This window comes from Lithobates pipiens, unplaced genomic scaffold (assembly GCF_037356315.1).
Source record: "Lithobates pipiens isolate NorthernLeopardFrog02 unplaced genomic scaffold, aLitPip1_a1.2 Scaffold_13, whole genome shotgun sequence".
Lineage (NCBI taxonomy): Eukaryota > Metazoa > Chordata > Amphibia > Anura > Ranidae > Lithobates > Lithobates pipiens.
The window spans coordinates 459,050,513-459,064,897 of NW_027507718.1; the positions used below are offsets into that span (position 1 = coordinate 459,050,513).

General features: G+C 44.5%; 1 protein-coding gene across 1 annotated transcript in view; it reads right to left on the bottom strand.

Moving 5' to 3' along the window:
- EVC2 (EvC ciliary complex subunit 2) overlaps window positions 1-14,385 on the bottom strand; it is a 287,368-nt gene that overhangs the window by 163,374 nt on the left and 109,609 nt on the right. The window contains exon 9 of the mRNA XM_077477799.1: window positions 1,458-1,606. Coding sequence (XP_077333925.1) covers window positions 1,458-1,606 — 149 coding nt within the window. The remainder of the gene's footprint in view (window positions 1-1,457; window positions 1,607-14,385) is intronic.

Here is a 14,385-nt window from a genome sequence, read left to right on the forward strand (position 1 = left end):
AAACCGGTAACCTGTAGAAATATTCCGACTGTGTGTGGTCTACATCGGACTGTTTCCGTCGGAATATCCGTTGGACCAACTTTTCCAACTTTCTGGAAATATTTTCCGACAAAATGCTCCGATCGGACATACTCCGATCATGTGTAGAGAATTCCGATCGGACAAATTGCCACGCATGCTCAGATCAAATTTCTACACCAAAGCTATTGGCTACTAGCGTGAACATAGTCCCGTCGTAACGAAATAACGTCATCACGTCGGATTTTCCAACAACTTTGTCCGACCGTGTGTATACAACAGTTTCGGACAAAATCCGACATACAAGGGCTAAGAGCGCTGCGCAAAAAAAAGGTGTGACAAAGTATTGCAATGACCGTCATTTTATTCTCTAGGGTGTCTGGAAAAAAAATATATGTTTGGGGGTTCCAAGTACTTTTATAGCAAAATTGCACTTGTAAGAATGCTGCACAAATACGGTGTGACAAAGTAATGCAACCACCGCCATTTTATTCTCTAGGGTGTCTGAAAAAAAATATATAATCTTCCGGAATTCCAAGTAATTTTCTGGCAAAATTGCACAAATACGGTGTGACAAAGTATTGCAAAGTATTACTGTAATTTTGTTCTCTAGGGCGTCTAAATATATATATATATATATATATATATATATATATATATATATATATATATATATAATGTTTGGGGTTCTAAGTAATTTTCAAGCAAAAAAAAAATTATTTTACGGTAACTTGTAAACAACACGTGTCAAAAAGAGGCTTGGTCCTTAAGTGGTTAAGTGATTGTCTGCAGACTGGAAAAATTTACGTGTATATATTCTACAAGATCACAATTTATAAGAAAACAATGCGACTCACTGTATTTGCAGCAAATAGCAAACTAAATTAACTCATCTCTAAGAATAAATGAGGGGAAAAAACTGGCAAGCCTCTCTGCCTGGAATCAACAATACCCCCCCCCCCCCCCGTCATGAAGGAGTTAATTGTAAAATAATGCAGAGCATAAGACATGGTAAGTAAACATTCATGAATGCCTATTACTTTTTACCTACAGGACATAATCCATCTTCCCTCTCAGAGGACCCCAAGAGAATGCGGCTTCGCAGGTGCAATCTGCGTCAGCCGGGACGGAATCCACACAAAGCCATTTGTAGCTTTTACAGAAGGTATGCAAAGCAGGCGTCCTTTGCGGATCTGCACAAAAGGCAGGTCGAGGGATTTTATTTTCTTGTGTGTCAGCTTTCTGAAAATTAATTTACCGACAGACGCTCTTATTTGAGAAGCTGAGGTTCCACTATTGATAAATGCATCAACGAAAAAAAAAAAAAAAAAAAACCTTGCCCCATGAGGGCTAATTATATTTGTAAAATCTGGATTCTTTGTTGGTGGTTGCAGATGCAAGGCAAAAAAAACAGGAGGGGAGGAAAAAAAAATACTCACTCATCTAAAGCTGGAAGCATTTGTTCTGGTTCCTCAAAGACGATTATGTCAATCAAGCGGTCAGTCACGCTCACATCTTCAGCAACGCCATCAGCTGCTTTGGCCGGTGATTCACTTTTTGATTCCCCATTCATTTGATGCAATTTCCCCTGTGCACATAAGAGATAAAAACAAGGAAGAAGGCCAATATTAACTAGGAACCCGCAACACTTACTAAATAAAAACAATTAGCCCTTAATACCGACTTACACTGCCAAGTATACAAATTAGTAGTACCCCATATGCTGCATCTGAGACGCTCTGCCCCCAGTTCATTATGACTTACAGAAAAAACAACTTTGGTGGTTACTACTGTAAGCCTTAAAGCAAAACTTTACCCACAACTTGATAAAAAAAAAAAAAAAAAAAAGGAACATATATTCCACATTGATAATTATGCAACCATAATAAGTGTGTGCTGTAAATTGTCTCCAGCATTGTTCCAGTGTCTTCTTGCTGGACGCTGCCATTTTGTTGAAACCCACTGCCCCTGAACAGCAGTAAATCATTAGGCTGTCAGCAGATCAGCTTCTACAAATTTGACACAGTGCCAAAAAACAGAGAGTAACTGAGCATGTGCAGAGCAAGGTGAGAGACAGTGTGCTATTGGATATTAAACAGTATAGGCACTTAATTTTAACCACCTGCCATCGGGCCAATTCTGACACTCTGCTCCTACAGAAGCAGAAGAAGCAAGAAGCTTACTTTTTCTGCTAGAAAATTACTTAGAACCCCCAAACATTATATATATATATATATATATATATATATATATATATATATATATATATATATATATATATATATATATGAATGAAATACTTGTATAGCGCACAATGCGAACTGAATCGCCTCTATATATTTATATTTAGCAGAGACCCTATAGAATAAAAATGGTGGGTGCTGTCACACAATTTTTCATTTACAGGTTTTTCAAAACGCTATTATTTTTAGGATTTAAAAAAAAAATACAAAAAACACTCTCAGTCTCAGCAAGGGGCATTGATAGTTAGAAACTATTAGATAAGCACCTGAACGACCGCAACATACAGGGATATAAAATGTAATACTGACATAATCACACACAAAGGTTGGACTTGTGTCTTTTTTCAACCTCACCTACTATGTAACTATGTAACTCCTCAGGAAGGATGTACTGGAAATGGAGCGAGTGCAAAGAAGGGCAACAAAGCTAATAAAGTGTCTGGAGGCTATTAGTTATGAAGAAAGGTTGCGAGCACAGAACTTATTCTCTCTGGAGAAAAGAGGCTTGAGACGGGATATGATTTCAATATACAAATACTGGTGACCCCACAATAGGGATAAAACTTTTTTGTGGAAGGGAGTTTAACAAGACTTGTGGCCACTCATTAAAATTAGAAGAAAAGAGGTTTAACCTTATACTACGTAGAGGGTTCTTTACTGTAAGAGCGGCAAGGTTGTGGCATTCCCTTCCACAGGTGGTGGTCTCAGTGAGGAGCATCGATAGTTTCAAAAAACGCTTACATAAGCACCTGAACGACTGCAACATACAGGGATATACAATGTAATACTGACATATAATCACACACATAGGTTGCACTTGATGGACTTGTATCTTTTTTCAACCTCACCTACTATGTAACTCAGTAACTATCATGCATAAATAATAAGAAAAAAAAAACACAGTAAAGTTAGCCCAAATTTCTTTCTATAATGTGAAAGATGATGTGACGCTGAGTAATCAGATACAGGTTACCAGGTTAGAGTTGCACAGGAGGTCTGGTGCTAGAATTATTGCTCTGACATTTGCGAAAATACCTCACATGTGGTGCAATCACCGTTTACATATGCGTGCGGGAGTAACATTAACTCGGCTGAACACAAATCGAAGTAAGGGGTCGATCCTGACCATTTACCACCTGATCAGCTGTCAGCCAATGACAACTGATCATACGATGTAAACAGAGCTGGTAATTGGCTACTTTTTCTACTCACGCTGACAGCGTGAGTAGAAAAAATAAAGCCGATCACTGACAGCTCTCAGAGGGACATCAGTCCCGATCAAGGAGAGTTCTCGCCAGCTCATCTGTGCCCACCTGTGCCACCTGCCAGTGCACAACAGTGCTGCCTACCAGAGCTCACCTGCGCCACCTACCATTGCCCAGAATGCTACCTATCAGTGTCCCCAATCAGTGCCTCATCAATAGTGCTGCCCATCAGTGTCACCTACCAGTGCCCATCAGTGCCACCTATCACTGCCCATCAGTGGTACCTATCAGTAACATCTATCAGTGCCACCCATCAGGGCCAACAGTGCCGCCTTATCTGTCCCCATCAGTGCCTCCTGTCTCCATCAGTGCTGCCTTATCTGTGTCTATCAGTGCCACCTTATCTGTGCCTATCAGTGCACCCTATCGGTGCCCACCAGTGCAGCCTATCAGTTCCCACCAGTGCAGCCTCATCAGCGCATATCAATGAAGGAGAAAAATTACCCGTTTGCAAAATTTTATAACAAACTATGAAACATGATTTTTTTTTTTTTTTCAAAATCTTTTTTTGTTTGTTTAGCAAAAAATAAAAAACCCAGCTGTAATTAAATACCACCAAAAGAAAGCTCTATTTGTGTGAAAAAAATGATAAAAATGTCATTTGGCTACCGTGTTGTATGACCGCACAATTGTCATTCAAAGAGTGACAGCGCTGAAAGCTGAAAATTGGTCTGGGCAGGAGGGGGGGTTTAAGTGCCCAGTAAGCAAGTGGTTAAATCCCTTTCTGCACAAAAAAAATAGCCATTAATCCTGCAGGAAATCCAGTGCTGTCCTCTGCAGATATATCTCATCCAAGGTTATCAGAAAATGTGTTAGGACTACAAAACACCTCTCCCTATGTTATGGAAAAGAGTAGAGAGGGGGTGTTCTGTCCTAACATTCTGATAACATTGTCTAAGGCTGGGTTCACACCATTGTGAGCTGAATGCAGGATCCCCGCATCTAATTCGCAATAGCTAGAGATTCTGACCATCTCTCTATGGAGCCAGTTCACATATCTCCGCTGCGGGTCCGATACGTTTTGCAGAAAAAATGCTGTGCGTCTTTTAGTCCATTTTAGGTGCAAATTCAGGCCAAAATTTGGGCTGAAATTGGACCTGAAACGGTGAACCAGCAAGCACTGGACCCCTGATGTGAGACGGATCCGTCTTAGGTGCGAACCGAGCCTAAAGCTGCCCATAAATGGATTGGAATTGGGCTGGTTCAGCAGGGACTGGCCGATTTTCGATTCGTGTGGCCCCTCCCAAGCGACAGAAGTCAATCTACAAATTGATTTCTGGCAAATAGGCTTGCTGAGAAATTAGTTTCGACCCCAGGCTGCAGTACATTGATGATTAGTGTATTCTGATGGAGGAGTTCCGCTGTCAGCATACAATAGCATAGCAGGGAGGATTCCTTCCACAAGCCTTCAGTAGGGGGAGCCTTCAGTTTGTGTTTTTTTTCAATCAGTCCGCTGGCTGTTCTATGGTCAGCCTAAAGTAAGAGTGTACAGGATTTCCAGCAGGATCAGCAGGTCATAGTGTAACAAAGCTGCTTCCCTGTAGATATAGTACATGGAGAAAGTAGTCACCCTAGGACAGGAAACGTGTTACTGGCAAGATCACAAAGTGAAAATAAAAATAAAAAACATGAAAAACTGTAATGCCCTGTGCACGCGGTCGGACCTTCTGAAAAATGTGTGATCGGATCGTGTTGGCGGAAAATCCAATTGTGTGTGGGCTCCATCTGACTTTTTCCATCAGAATTTCTGACACACAAAGTTTGAGAGCTGGATCTAAAAATTTCCGACAACAAAATCAGATTGTTTAAATTTCGATCGTGTGTAGAAAATTCTGACGGACAAAGTGCCACACATGCGAGACAAAAGCTATTGGCCACTGGGCCGTTCATAGTCCCGTCGTACGTGTTGTACGTCACCACACTGGGAACGATCGGATTAACCGACTACTTTGTGCGACCGTGTGTATGCAAGACAAGTTTGGGCCAAAATGCGTCGGAAAAAATCAGACAGATTTTGTCGTCGGAAAGTCCGACCGTGTGTACAGGGCATTAGGCTGAATGTGGCACACAATAACTTGGGGGCATTTACACTTGCTTAGACTAACACACAATGCTTCAGTGGTGCTTCAGTGATGCTTTGTTTGAAGCTTGGCAAATGCCCTATGTGTGTTGATTTGGGATTTGTTTTAAAGGGTCCCAGTAGAACCTCAGCTCAGGTGTACCCCCACTCAGGCCATTAGTAACCCTGTTCAGCCGATATTCAGCTCATTAGTACACTCGTTCAGCAGATCCCCCACTCTGCAGTACCCTCAGCTCTGCTGATGCCCCACTCTGCAGTACCCTCAGCTCTGCTGATGCCCCACTCTGCAGTCCCCTCAGCTCTGCTGATGCCCCACTCTGCTGTACCCTCAGTTCTGTTTATGCCCCACTCAGCAGTACCCTCAGCTCTGCTGATGCCCCACTCAGCAGTACCCTCAGCTCTGCTGATGCCCCACTCAGCAGTACCCTCAGCTCTGCTGATGCCCTGCTCAGTAGCAACTCCCAGCTCTGTTGATGCCCCACTCAGTAGTAACCCCCAGCTCTGCTGATGCTCCACTCGGTAGTAACCCCCAGCTCTGCTAATGCCCCACTCAGTAGCAACCCCCAGCTCTGCTAATGCCCCACTCAGTAGCAACCCCCAGCTCTGCTGATGCCCCACTCAGTAGCAACCCCCAGCTCTGCTGATGCCCCACTCAGTAGCAACCCCCAGCTCTGCTGATGGCCCAATCAGTAGTAACCCCTAGATCTGCTGATGGTCCACTCAGTAGTAACCCCTAGCTCTGTTGATGGTCCACTCAGTAGTAACTCCCAGCTCTGCTGATGCCATACTGAGTAGCAACCCCCAGCTCTGCTGATGCCCCACTCAGTAATAATCCCCAGCTCTGTTGATGCCCCACTCATTAGTAAGCCCCAGCTCTGCCAAGGCCTCACTCAGTAGTGACCCTCATCTCTGCTGATCTCCCACTCAGTAGTAATCCTCATCTCTGCTGATGCCCCATTCAGTAGTAACCCTCATGTCTACTGATACCCCACTCAGTAGCAACTCCCAGCTCTGTTGATGCCCCATGCAGTAGTAACTCCCAGCTCTGCTGATGCCCCACTCAGTAGTAACCCCCAGCTCTGCTGATGCCCCACTCAGTAGTAACCCCAAGCTCTGCTGATGCCCCACTCGGTAGTAACCCCCAGCTCTGCTGATGCCCCACTCGGTAGTAACCCCCAGCTCTGCTGATGCCCCACTCAGTGGCAACCCCCAGCTCTGCTGATGCCCCACTCAGTAGCAACCCCCAGCTCTGCTGATGCCCCACTCAGTAGCAACCCCCAGTTCTGCTGATGGCCCACTCAGTAGTAACCCCTAGCTCTGCTGATGCCCCACTCAGTAGCAACCCCCAGCTCTGCTGATGGCCCACTCAGTAGTAACCCCCAGCTCTGCTGATGGTCCACTCAGTAGTAACTCCCAGCTCTGCTGATGCCCCACTCAGTAATAATCCCCAGCTCTGTTGATGCCCCACTCAGTAGTAAGCCCCAGCTCTGCCAATGCCTCACTCAATAGTAATCCTCATCTCTGCTGATGCTCCATTCAGTAGTAACCCTCATGTCTACTGATACCCCACTCAGCAGTAACCCCCAGCTTTGCTGATCCTCTGGTTTGCTGACCCTCCTCTCGCTAAAAATAGCACACATATAGCGCCTGAAAAAAGCGGCTCCTCCAGTGTGAAAGCCCAGGGGCTTTCACACTGGAGCGATGTGCTAGCAGGGCATCACAAAAAGTCGTGCCAGCAGCTTCTTTGGAGCGGTGAAGGAGCAGTATACTCACTGCTCCTCCACCCCTGCTCCCCATTGAAATCACTGTAAGCTAACCATATTATTTCGTGACGGGTGCTTTGACTGACGTTCAGAGCGTTTAAAAAAAGTGTCCAGCATCACGTTTTGAAGCAAGTCCTTCATTGCTCAATAGAAAGAAGAAAGTTTGTAGGTGCAATCTGGTTACATGTACCTTTTTTACCTGGCAGGTGGCAACCCTACCTGCCTACTAGCTGTGCTCATGTTAAGGAGAAAGAACTGATTTTATTTTTGTAGGTTTCAGCTTTCCATGAAACCAGAAACATTAAAAGGCAGCTGGTGGATTTGTTCTTGGAAACAAAAAAATGTGTCCAGAGTTTTGCCATTATAATAGGATTCTTATCGAATCAAAATAGCCATTATTGAATCAGCGTGAGATAGAGGATATAATGCAGAGCCAGCAGCCCTCGCACAGCTAAATATCACCCACTGCTCACAAACAAGCCGAGATGAGAGCCGCAGCCTGAGGCATCAGTACAAGGGAGTGTGTGTTTGTGGAACAGACAGATTAGATATTAGAAATCGTTCCGGGCCCTGGACTTCATAGGGAAGGCTGGGAAGGCCAAGATTGCACGTAATAATGTCATTTGTCATTTTTGTGGCAGATACATAAAAGAGGACGAGCACATCAGGCAGGTTTTGCTGTGAATTAAAAGCGAACGAGAAGTTCAGCATCCTACAAAAAATAACGGAAACGGAAAGGAATTCCCAAAGAATTTTTCAAAGCGAAAATGACCGGTATTAAATGTTAAACAATTATCTTTATTAGGAAACTCCACATAACACTAGAAATTAATAAACAAAGTAATACTAAACCTCCACCATGTACATCTAAAAATTAGACAATTGTCTTAAGGACACAGGTGGCCACCACAATCAGACATACAGGCCTCACAGACAACCAGACCCCGTTAGTTCTCTATATTGGAGCCTAATTCAATCATGTTGATAAAGGTAAGGTAATATCAGCATTGCAGTTTTACTGAATAGTCCAGACTGGATGTAGTTGGATACACAGAGTCCATACATACAGACTCCAGTTAGAGGGCTTGCAGGGTTAATGGTACCCACTTGGCATAAATCATAAAAAAAATCATAAATTTCTCCCAGAATTAAAGAGGTCCACCTAAAAAAAAAATATATTAAAAGCCAGCAGCTACAAATACTGCAGCTGCTGACTTTTAATAAATAGACACTTGTCTGTCCCAGGGTCCAGCAATGACGGAAGCCGAAGCCGATCAATCGCTCGGCTCTCGCCAGCTGCCGCCGCCATCCTCGGTGAGGGAATCAGGAAGTGAAGTGTTGCGGCTTCACTTCCTGGTTCCCTACTGCACATGCGCGAGTCGCGCTGTGCGTCCTAACTGGTCACCGCTATCTCCTGGGACCTGTGTGTTTCTCAGGAGACAGCGGGAGGGGACAGGAAGGGGCATGCCTCCCGTGGGTATTATACAGGTATCTGCACCCCCCCTCTCCCCTGAAAGGTGCCAAATGTGACACCGAAGGGGGAAGGGTTCCGAAAAGTGGAGGTTCCATTTTTGTGTGAACCTCCGCTTAAAGTTCATGTGACACTAAATGAAAATGGGGCGATTCCCTCTGGAGAATGACACGATATGTATACAGCCTGCTTGGTAGTGTCAGCTGAAGACAAGCTAGTGGATTCTACGCGGTGTAGGTGAGTGTATATATAAATAAATAGCTTTCAATGGATCACATACATCTCACCGCTTCACCCGTCATCCTCAGTCCGCCTCGACCAAGTCCTGAACCAGGGACAGATATTAGGGCCGTCTTAGGGCTAAGCCCAAGCCACAGAGCATAGAGGAGAACCTTCCTCCAATAGTCAGTGTGTCCATAAAGTGAACGTATCGTTGCTATTTTCCATCTGGGTTGTTTTCCCGGGTCTTGCGGTGCTTGTGGGATCTCCAGCAAGAAGCGATGTCTGGAGAGTTGTCTGTTGGGTGGACAGACCGTGCCCTCACATCACAGGGCATCAGCTGGCGCGTTTCACTTGTGATACGAGTTTCATCAGAGCATGATCAGCATCCTAGCTGAAGGGGACTTGAGCAATGAAAACAAATTGGGAAATTGATGGAAAGCTCTGCTTATCTCCAGGGTGGTCTTTTTGTGATTCCTTGACATTTGTCGTAAACTGTCAGCCAGAAATATGGCCTCTCTTTACCTCAGTAGCAATTTAGAGTATATCACTGTGTGATATTTCAATAAAGAAAAAAAAAGTAATCGGTGCATTAGCACTGCTGTCATCCTACAGCACATCAGCTTCTGCATTCTAATGAAGCCACTGTTGTGAACCAGCCCTTGTACATTATACAATTTTCCTTTAAAAATGTACCAAAACTAGGGATGTACCGATAGAGATATCGGTGCCGATATCAAGAGTCCCCATACCGAAACTTAGTGGTGCCATTTGCATCAATAGAAAATGAATGGGCACAAATCACACTGCAAAGAATAGGATGCAATTTGAACAGGAATGTGGTGCTATTCCTGTCCGAATCCCCCACCGCTCCTGGGTGTGTGTATAGAAAGGGAAGCGCCGTCTAGTGGCCAAGTGGTCAGTTTAATTAAAAAAATGTTAACTCACATTAAATACATATGTGATCAAATACAAAATCTTCATAGTGTCCCAGCCCCGCCGATGATACAAAAAATCACAGCCGCTGGAGGTGCTCACAGGGCTGGAGGAGATGTCTGGCGGTCCGCCCCCAAGCTGACATCACTTCTGCCCTATACCCACGGGGTCCCAGAACTGTTCCTACAGCTCTGGGAGCACCTCCAGCGGTCGGGATTCTCTATCGTAGGCGGGGCCAGGACATCATGCACTATGATTTTGCATTTGACAAGATATGTACTTAAAGCCCAGTTCCGCCTGGGTAAAAAAAATTTTTTTTTAAATCAGCAGCTACAAAATACTGCAGCTGGTGACTTTTAATATATGGACACTTACCTGTCCAGAGATCCCGCGATGTCGGCACCCAAAGCCGTCCCGTCCCTCAGCTCTGGGGGCAGGCACACAGCCCGTTCCTACTGCGGATGCTCAAGTTGCACTGAGCTTTCTGATTGGCCCCTGCTGTCTTCTGGGACCTGTGTGTCTCCTAGAGGGCAGCAAGGTGGTGGGGGGGGAGAAGAGCCAGACATTACGTAGTTCGCTGCACAATATTGCTGCAATCTTTCCCCCAGAAGTGGGAGCAGATACCTGGATTTGACAGGTTTGCACTCCACCCTCCCCCTGAAAAGTGCCAAACGTGGCACGGGGAGGGGGGGGGCGGTATCTGGTCCGCGGAAATTTCATTTCTGTGTGGAACTCCACTTTAAAGTGAGTTAAAACATTTTTAAAAAACTGCCCACTAGATGGCGGTTCCCTTTCAATACACACACGGGAGCGGTGGGGGAAATTGAATTTGATTCGGACAGGATTTGCACTGCATTCCTGTTCAAATCGCATGCAATTCTTTGCAGTGCAATGTGCACCCATTTATTTTGTAATGACACAAAGCGCATTGCAAATAATCAGTACTCAGCATCAGCGAGCACTTGACTGAAAAAAAAAAACGTACTCAGACTCACCGATAAAAAAACAGTATCGGTGCAACCCTAACCAAAACCATATAATTAGGAGGTCAAACCTAAACACTTAACTTGCATGCAATCACGCAGGCCCTTGCACTACACAGTTGTAGGTAAATCTAGAGGCAATTGAATAAGAAATATGTATAATTTATGGCTATTCCCCACAGTACTTGTTTTCACTACAATGGGGTGGATTAAAGGCAAACAGACGGTGCACTTTGTGCAGTGGCACTCATTTGCCCGGAGCTTAGTAAATGTGATAAAGCCCTGCTGATTTCCATCATCCATTCATGTGGACGCAAACATTTTTTTTCTTCCTTCCACCTGTTTGGGTTTTCTTTACTAAAGCTTCACTATATTTACATTCAAGTAAATTCATTTACATTTAGGAAAATGAGTGCAACTGCACTTGCAGAGTCTATTTGCCTTTACTAAATCCACCCCAATGTCCTCAGTCTTTTGAGTTTAATGGGCTCACCTTCAGAATTTCTAAATTGATTTGATTCTAAGGGCTGGTTCACACCACAAAAACACACTCCAGAGCCGCTGCGAATACGCTTCTGCATGCGCATTTTTTGATGCGTCCATTGCGTTTGGTGACTTTTGATGCGGTTCTGGATGCATTCCAGGTGCTTTTTTTTCTTCTTTTTTTCCTGTTTTTTTCCCATTATACTAGGGTCCAGTGCGTTTTTGATGCATTTTTGATGCGTTCCAGTACAATTTTGATGCGTTTTACTGCGTTCCAGTACAGACCAGTGCAGTAAAAATGCAGCAAGTTCCCCGGAATTGACTGCACTGGTGTGATCTATGCCATTGGAAGCCATATGACCTACTTTCCATGCGTTTTTGATGAAGAAAAAAAAAACGCACCGGACTGCATGTGGTGTGAACTAGCCCTTAAGCTGAAATTGAAAAAAAACAACAACAATGTTATACTTAAAGGGGTTGTAAAGGTAATTGTTTTTTCACCTTAATGCATTCTATGCATTAAGGTGAAAAAACATCTGACAATGATGGCCCCCCCCAGCCCCCCGTTTTACTTACCTCACCCCTTTGAAAGTCCCGCGCTCGTCCCCCGACGTCCTTTCCACCGTTCAGCCTGATTGGCTGGAGTGGATGGATGGAAAGCAGCGCAGCCATTGGCTTGCGCTGCTGTCAATCACATCCACTGACGCGGAGCGCCGGGGGGCGGGGCCGTGTGATACAGCAAGCGGCTATAGCCGCCGGCTGTATCACGGGAGCGCGCCCGCAGATGCTTCTCACCATGCGAGGGAGCGCGCATGAACGTGAGAAGCATCTGAGGGAGGAAGCAGAGACAGCCGCCGAGGGACCCTAGAAGACCAGGTTCGGGGTCACTCTGTGCAAAACGAGCTGCACAGTGGAGGTAAGTATAACATGTTTGTTATTTAAAAAAAATAATAATAATTCTCTTTACAATCCCTTTAACTGCTCTGTGCAAAGGTTTTGCACAAAACAACCTTGCTTCTCCTCTTCCCCTGCCAGCGCTCCTGGCTCCTCCTCCCTCTGTCGAGTGCCCCCATAGCAAGCTACTTGCTATGGAGGCACTCCTGCGTGTTTGCTCCAGAGATGGCCCTGCATGTACATTGACACACAGTGCTACTTGGCCCTGCCCCCTCTCCCTCTTTACTGGCTGTGATTGACATTGGCTCCTGCTGCTGCCTCTCTAATGAGGAGAGAGAGAACAGACAGAGGCGCTGCTCTTCTGCACATCACTGGATCAAGATCGGGCTCAAGTTGGTATAAGGGGGTCTGCTTGCAGAAGGTTTTATAGAAAGCATTAAGGTAAAAAAACAAACAAAAAAACGTGTACCTTTAGATCCATGTTATTAAAAATAATTTTTTAATTTCAATCTACAGCCACTGTAACTTTTCGAAAGTGTCACATGTTGCTTCCTACCCATATGGTAACCTGAAGTTGTTCTGTACACCATAAGTGGCATTTCCTGCTTGTGTGATTGGCTGGTTTTCCTAGAAGTCTGCACCAAAATAAGAGGCATCCCATACTATAGGAGTTACATTTTTAAGATACCCCCTAAGGGCCCATTCACAACTATGCTTTGAAGTAAAGGGTGCTTTCACTAGAGCATTACCGCAATGGAAAGACATGTACCATACACACGTTCATGCATTGCAGTTGCATGTTTTCAACACCACCGCAGCATAATAAATACTTTGAAAGAGATACAGGAGGTGACCTGGCTTATAATGGTCATAAGGAAACGATCTCCAGGCTAGCTGTGCTGTGTGACAGGTCTGTATAAATCTAAGAGCTGGATGGACAGAAAGGCTGGTATAACAGCTTCATAATGCATATGTATTTCAATGCTATATATAGCTGCCTGCAGTTTAGCTTCAATGTTTATTAGTAAAGCAAAGATTCTACCCTATAAATAAAGGAAGCCTTCAATGTAGTATCTTAAAATAGTTTGCAGTGGGTGTCTATTATTAAACATTGCAGCATAAATCCTCACCTATATAGGCCATGGTAAAAGTGTTCAAGACAGTGACATATAGTTCTTCTCTTTAGTATGAGATCAGGCTATAAAACTGATTAACGTTATGCAAAGGGCCGCAGATAGATGTTGCCATGTCATGGACTCTGAAAGACATTGAGCGAAACATTATAGATTGCTGCCCATGTTACTTAGCCGGGAATCGGATAAGATTTGGGACTTTAGCACTCATTTATTGATGCATGACAACTGATCACAGGACCACATGCATTTGCTTGCCAAATACAACCATTACCATCTGTGTTAAAGGATAAGTTCACCTTTAAAATATGTTACATGTTCTACCTGTTTTTTTTGGTGGAACATGTAACATGTTCCCACTGTTGCAGCTGCTGCCCGATCCCCCCCACCCCTGAGACAGCAGTAGGGGGAGAAGTTCCCTGTACTAGCTGTCACTTTTTCAAATCAGCACGTCTGTGCGGGGCTCTGTGTGTGAAAGTGGTTGTAAACCCTCCCCCACAACTTTGTCCCATGTAAATCAGCATAAAAAACCCTAAATGAACACTGCTTGTAGATATCTCCTTACTTGCTTAATATTGTAATCCTTTTTCTTCTTTAGAATTAAGTCACTGAGCATGCCCAGATCTCCCTTGATTTACGGCACACTCTCTATGTGTTATCAGGACTTCCTACGGCTCAAAACAGAAATCCCGGGAGGCTGCAGAATCATTCAGAGCTTCCTCCTACACACCATGTGACATCACATGCAGTGTAAACCTGGCCATTACTGCAGTCTTATCATCTGAAACTGATAAGACTGACAGAGGGAAACATTAGACATCGGCACAAGTAAATAATATGAAATAGACAAGTAAGCTATGAACAGGGAAGCAGGGTTGCCATAGAAACATTGGATTG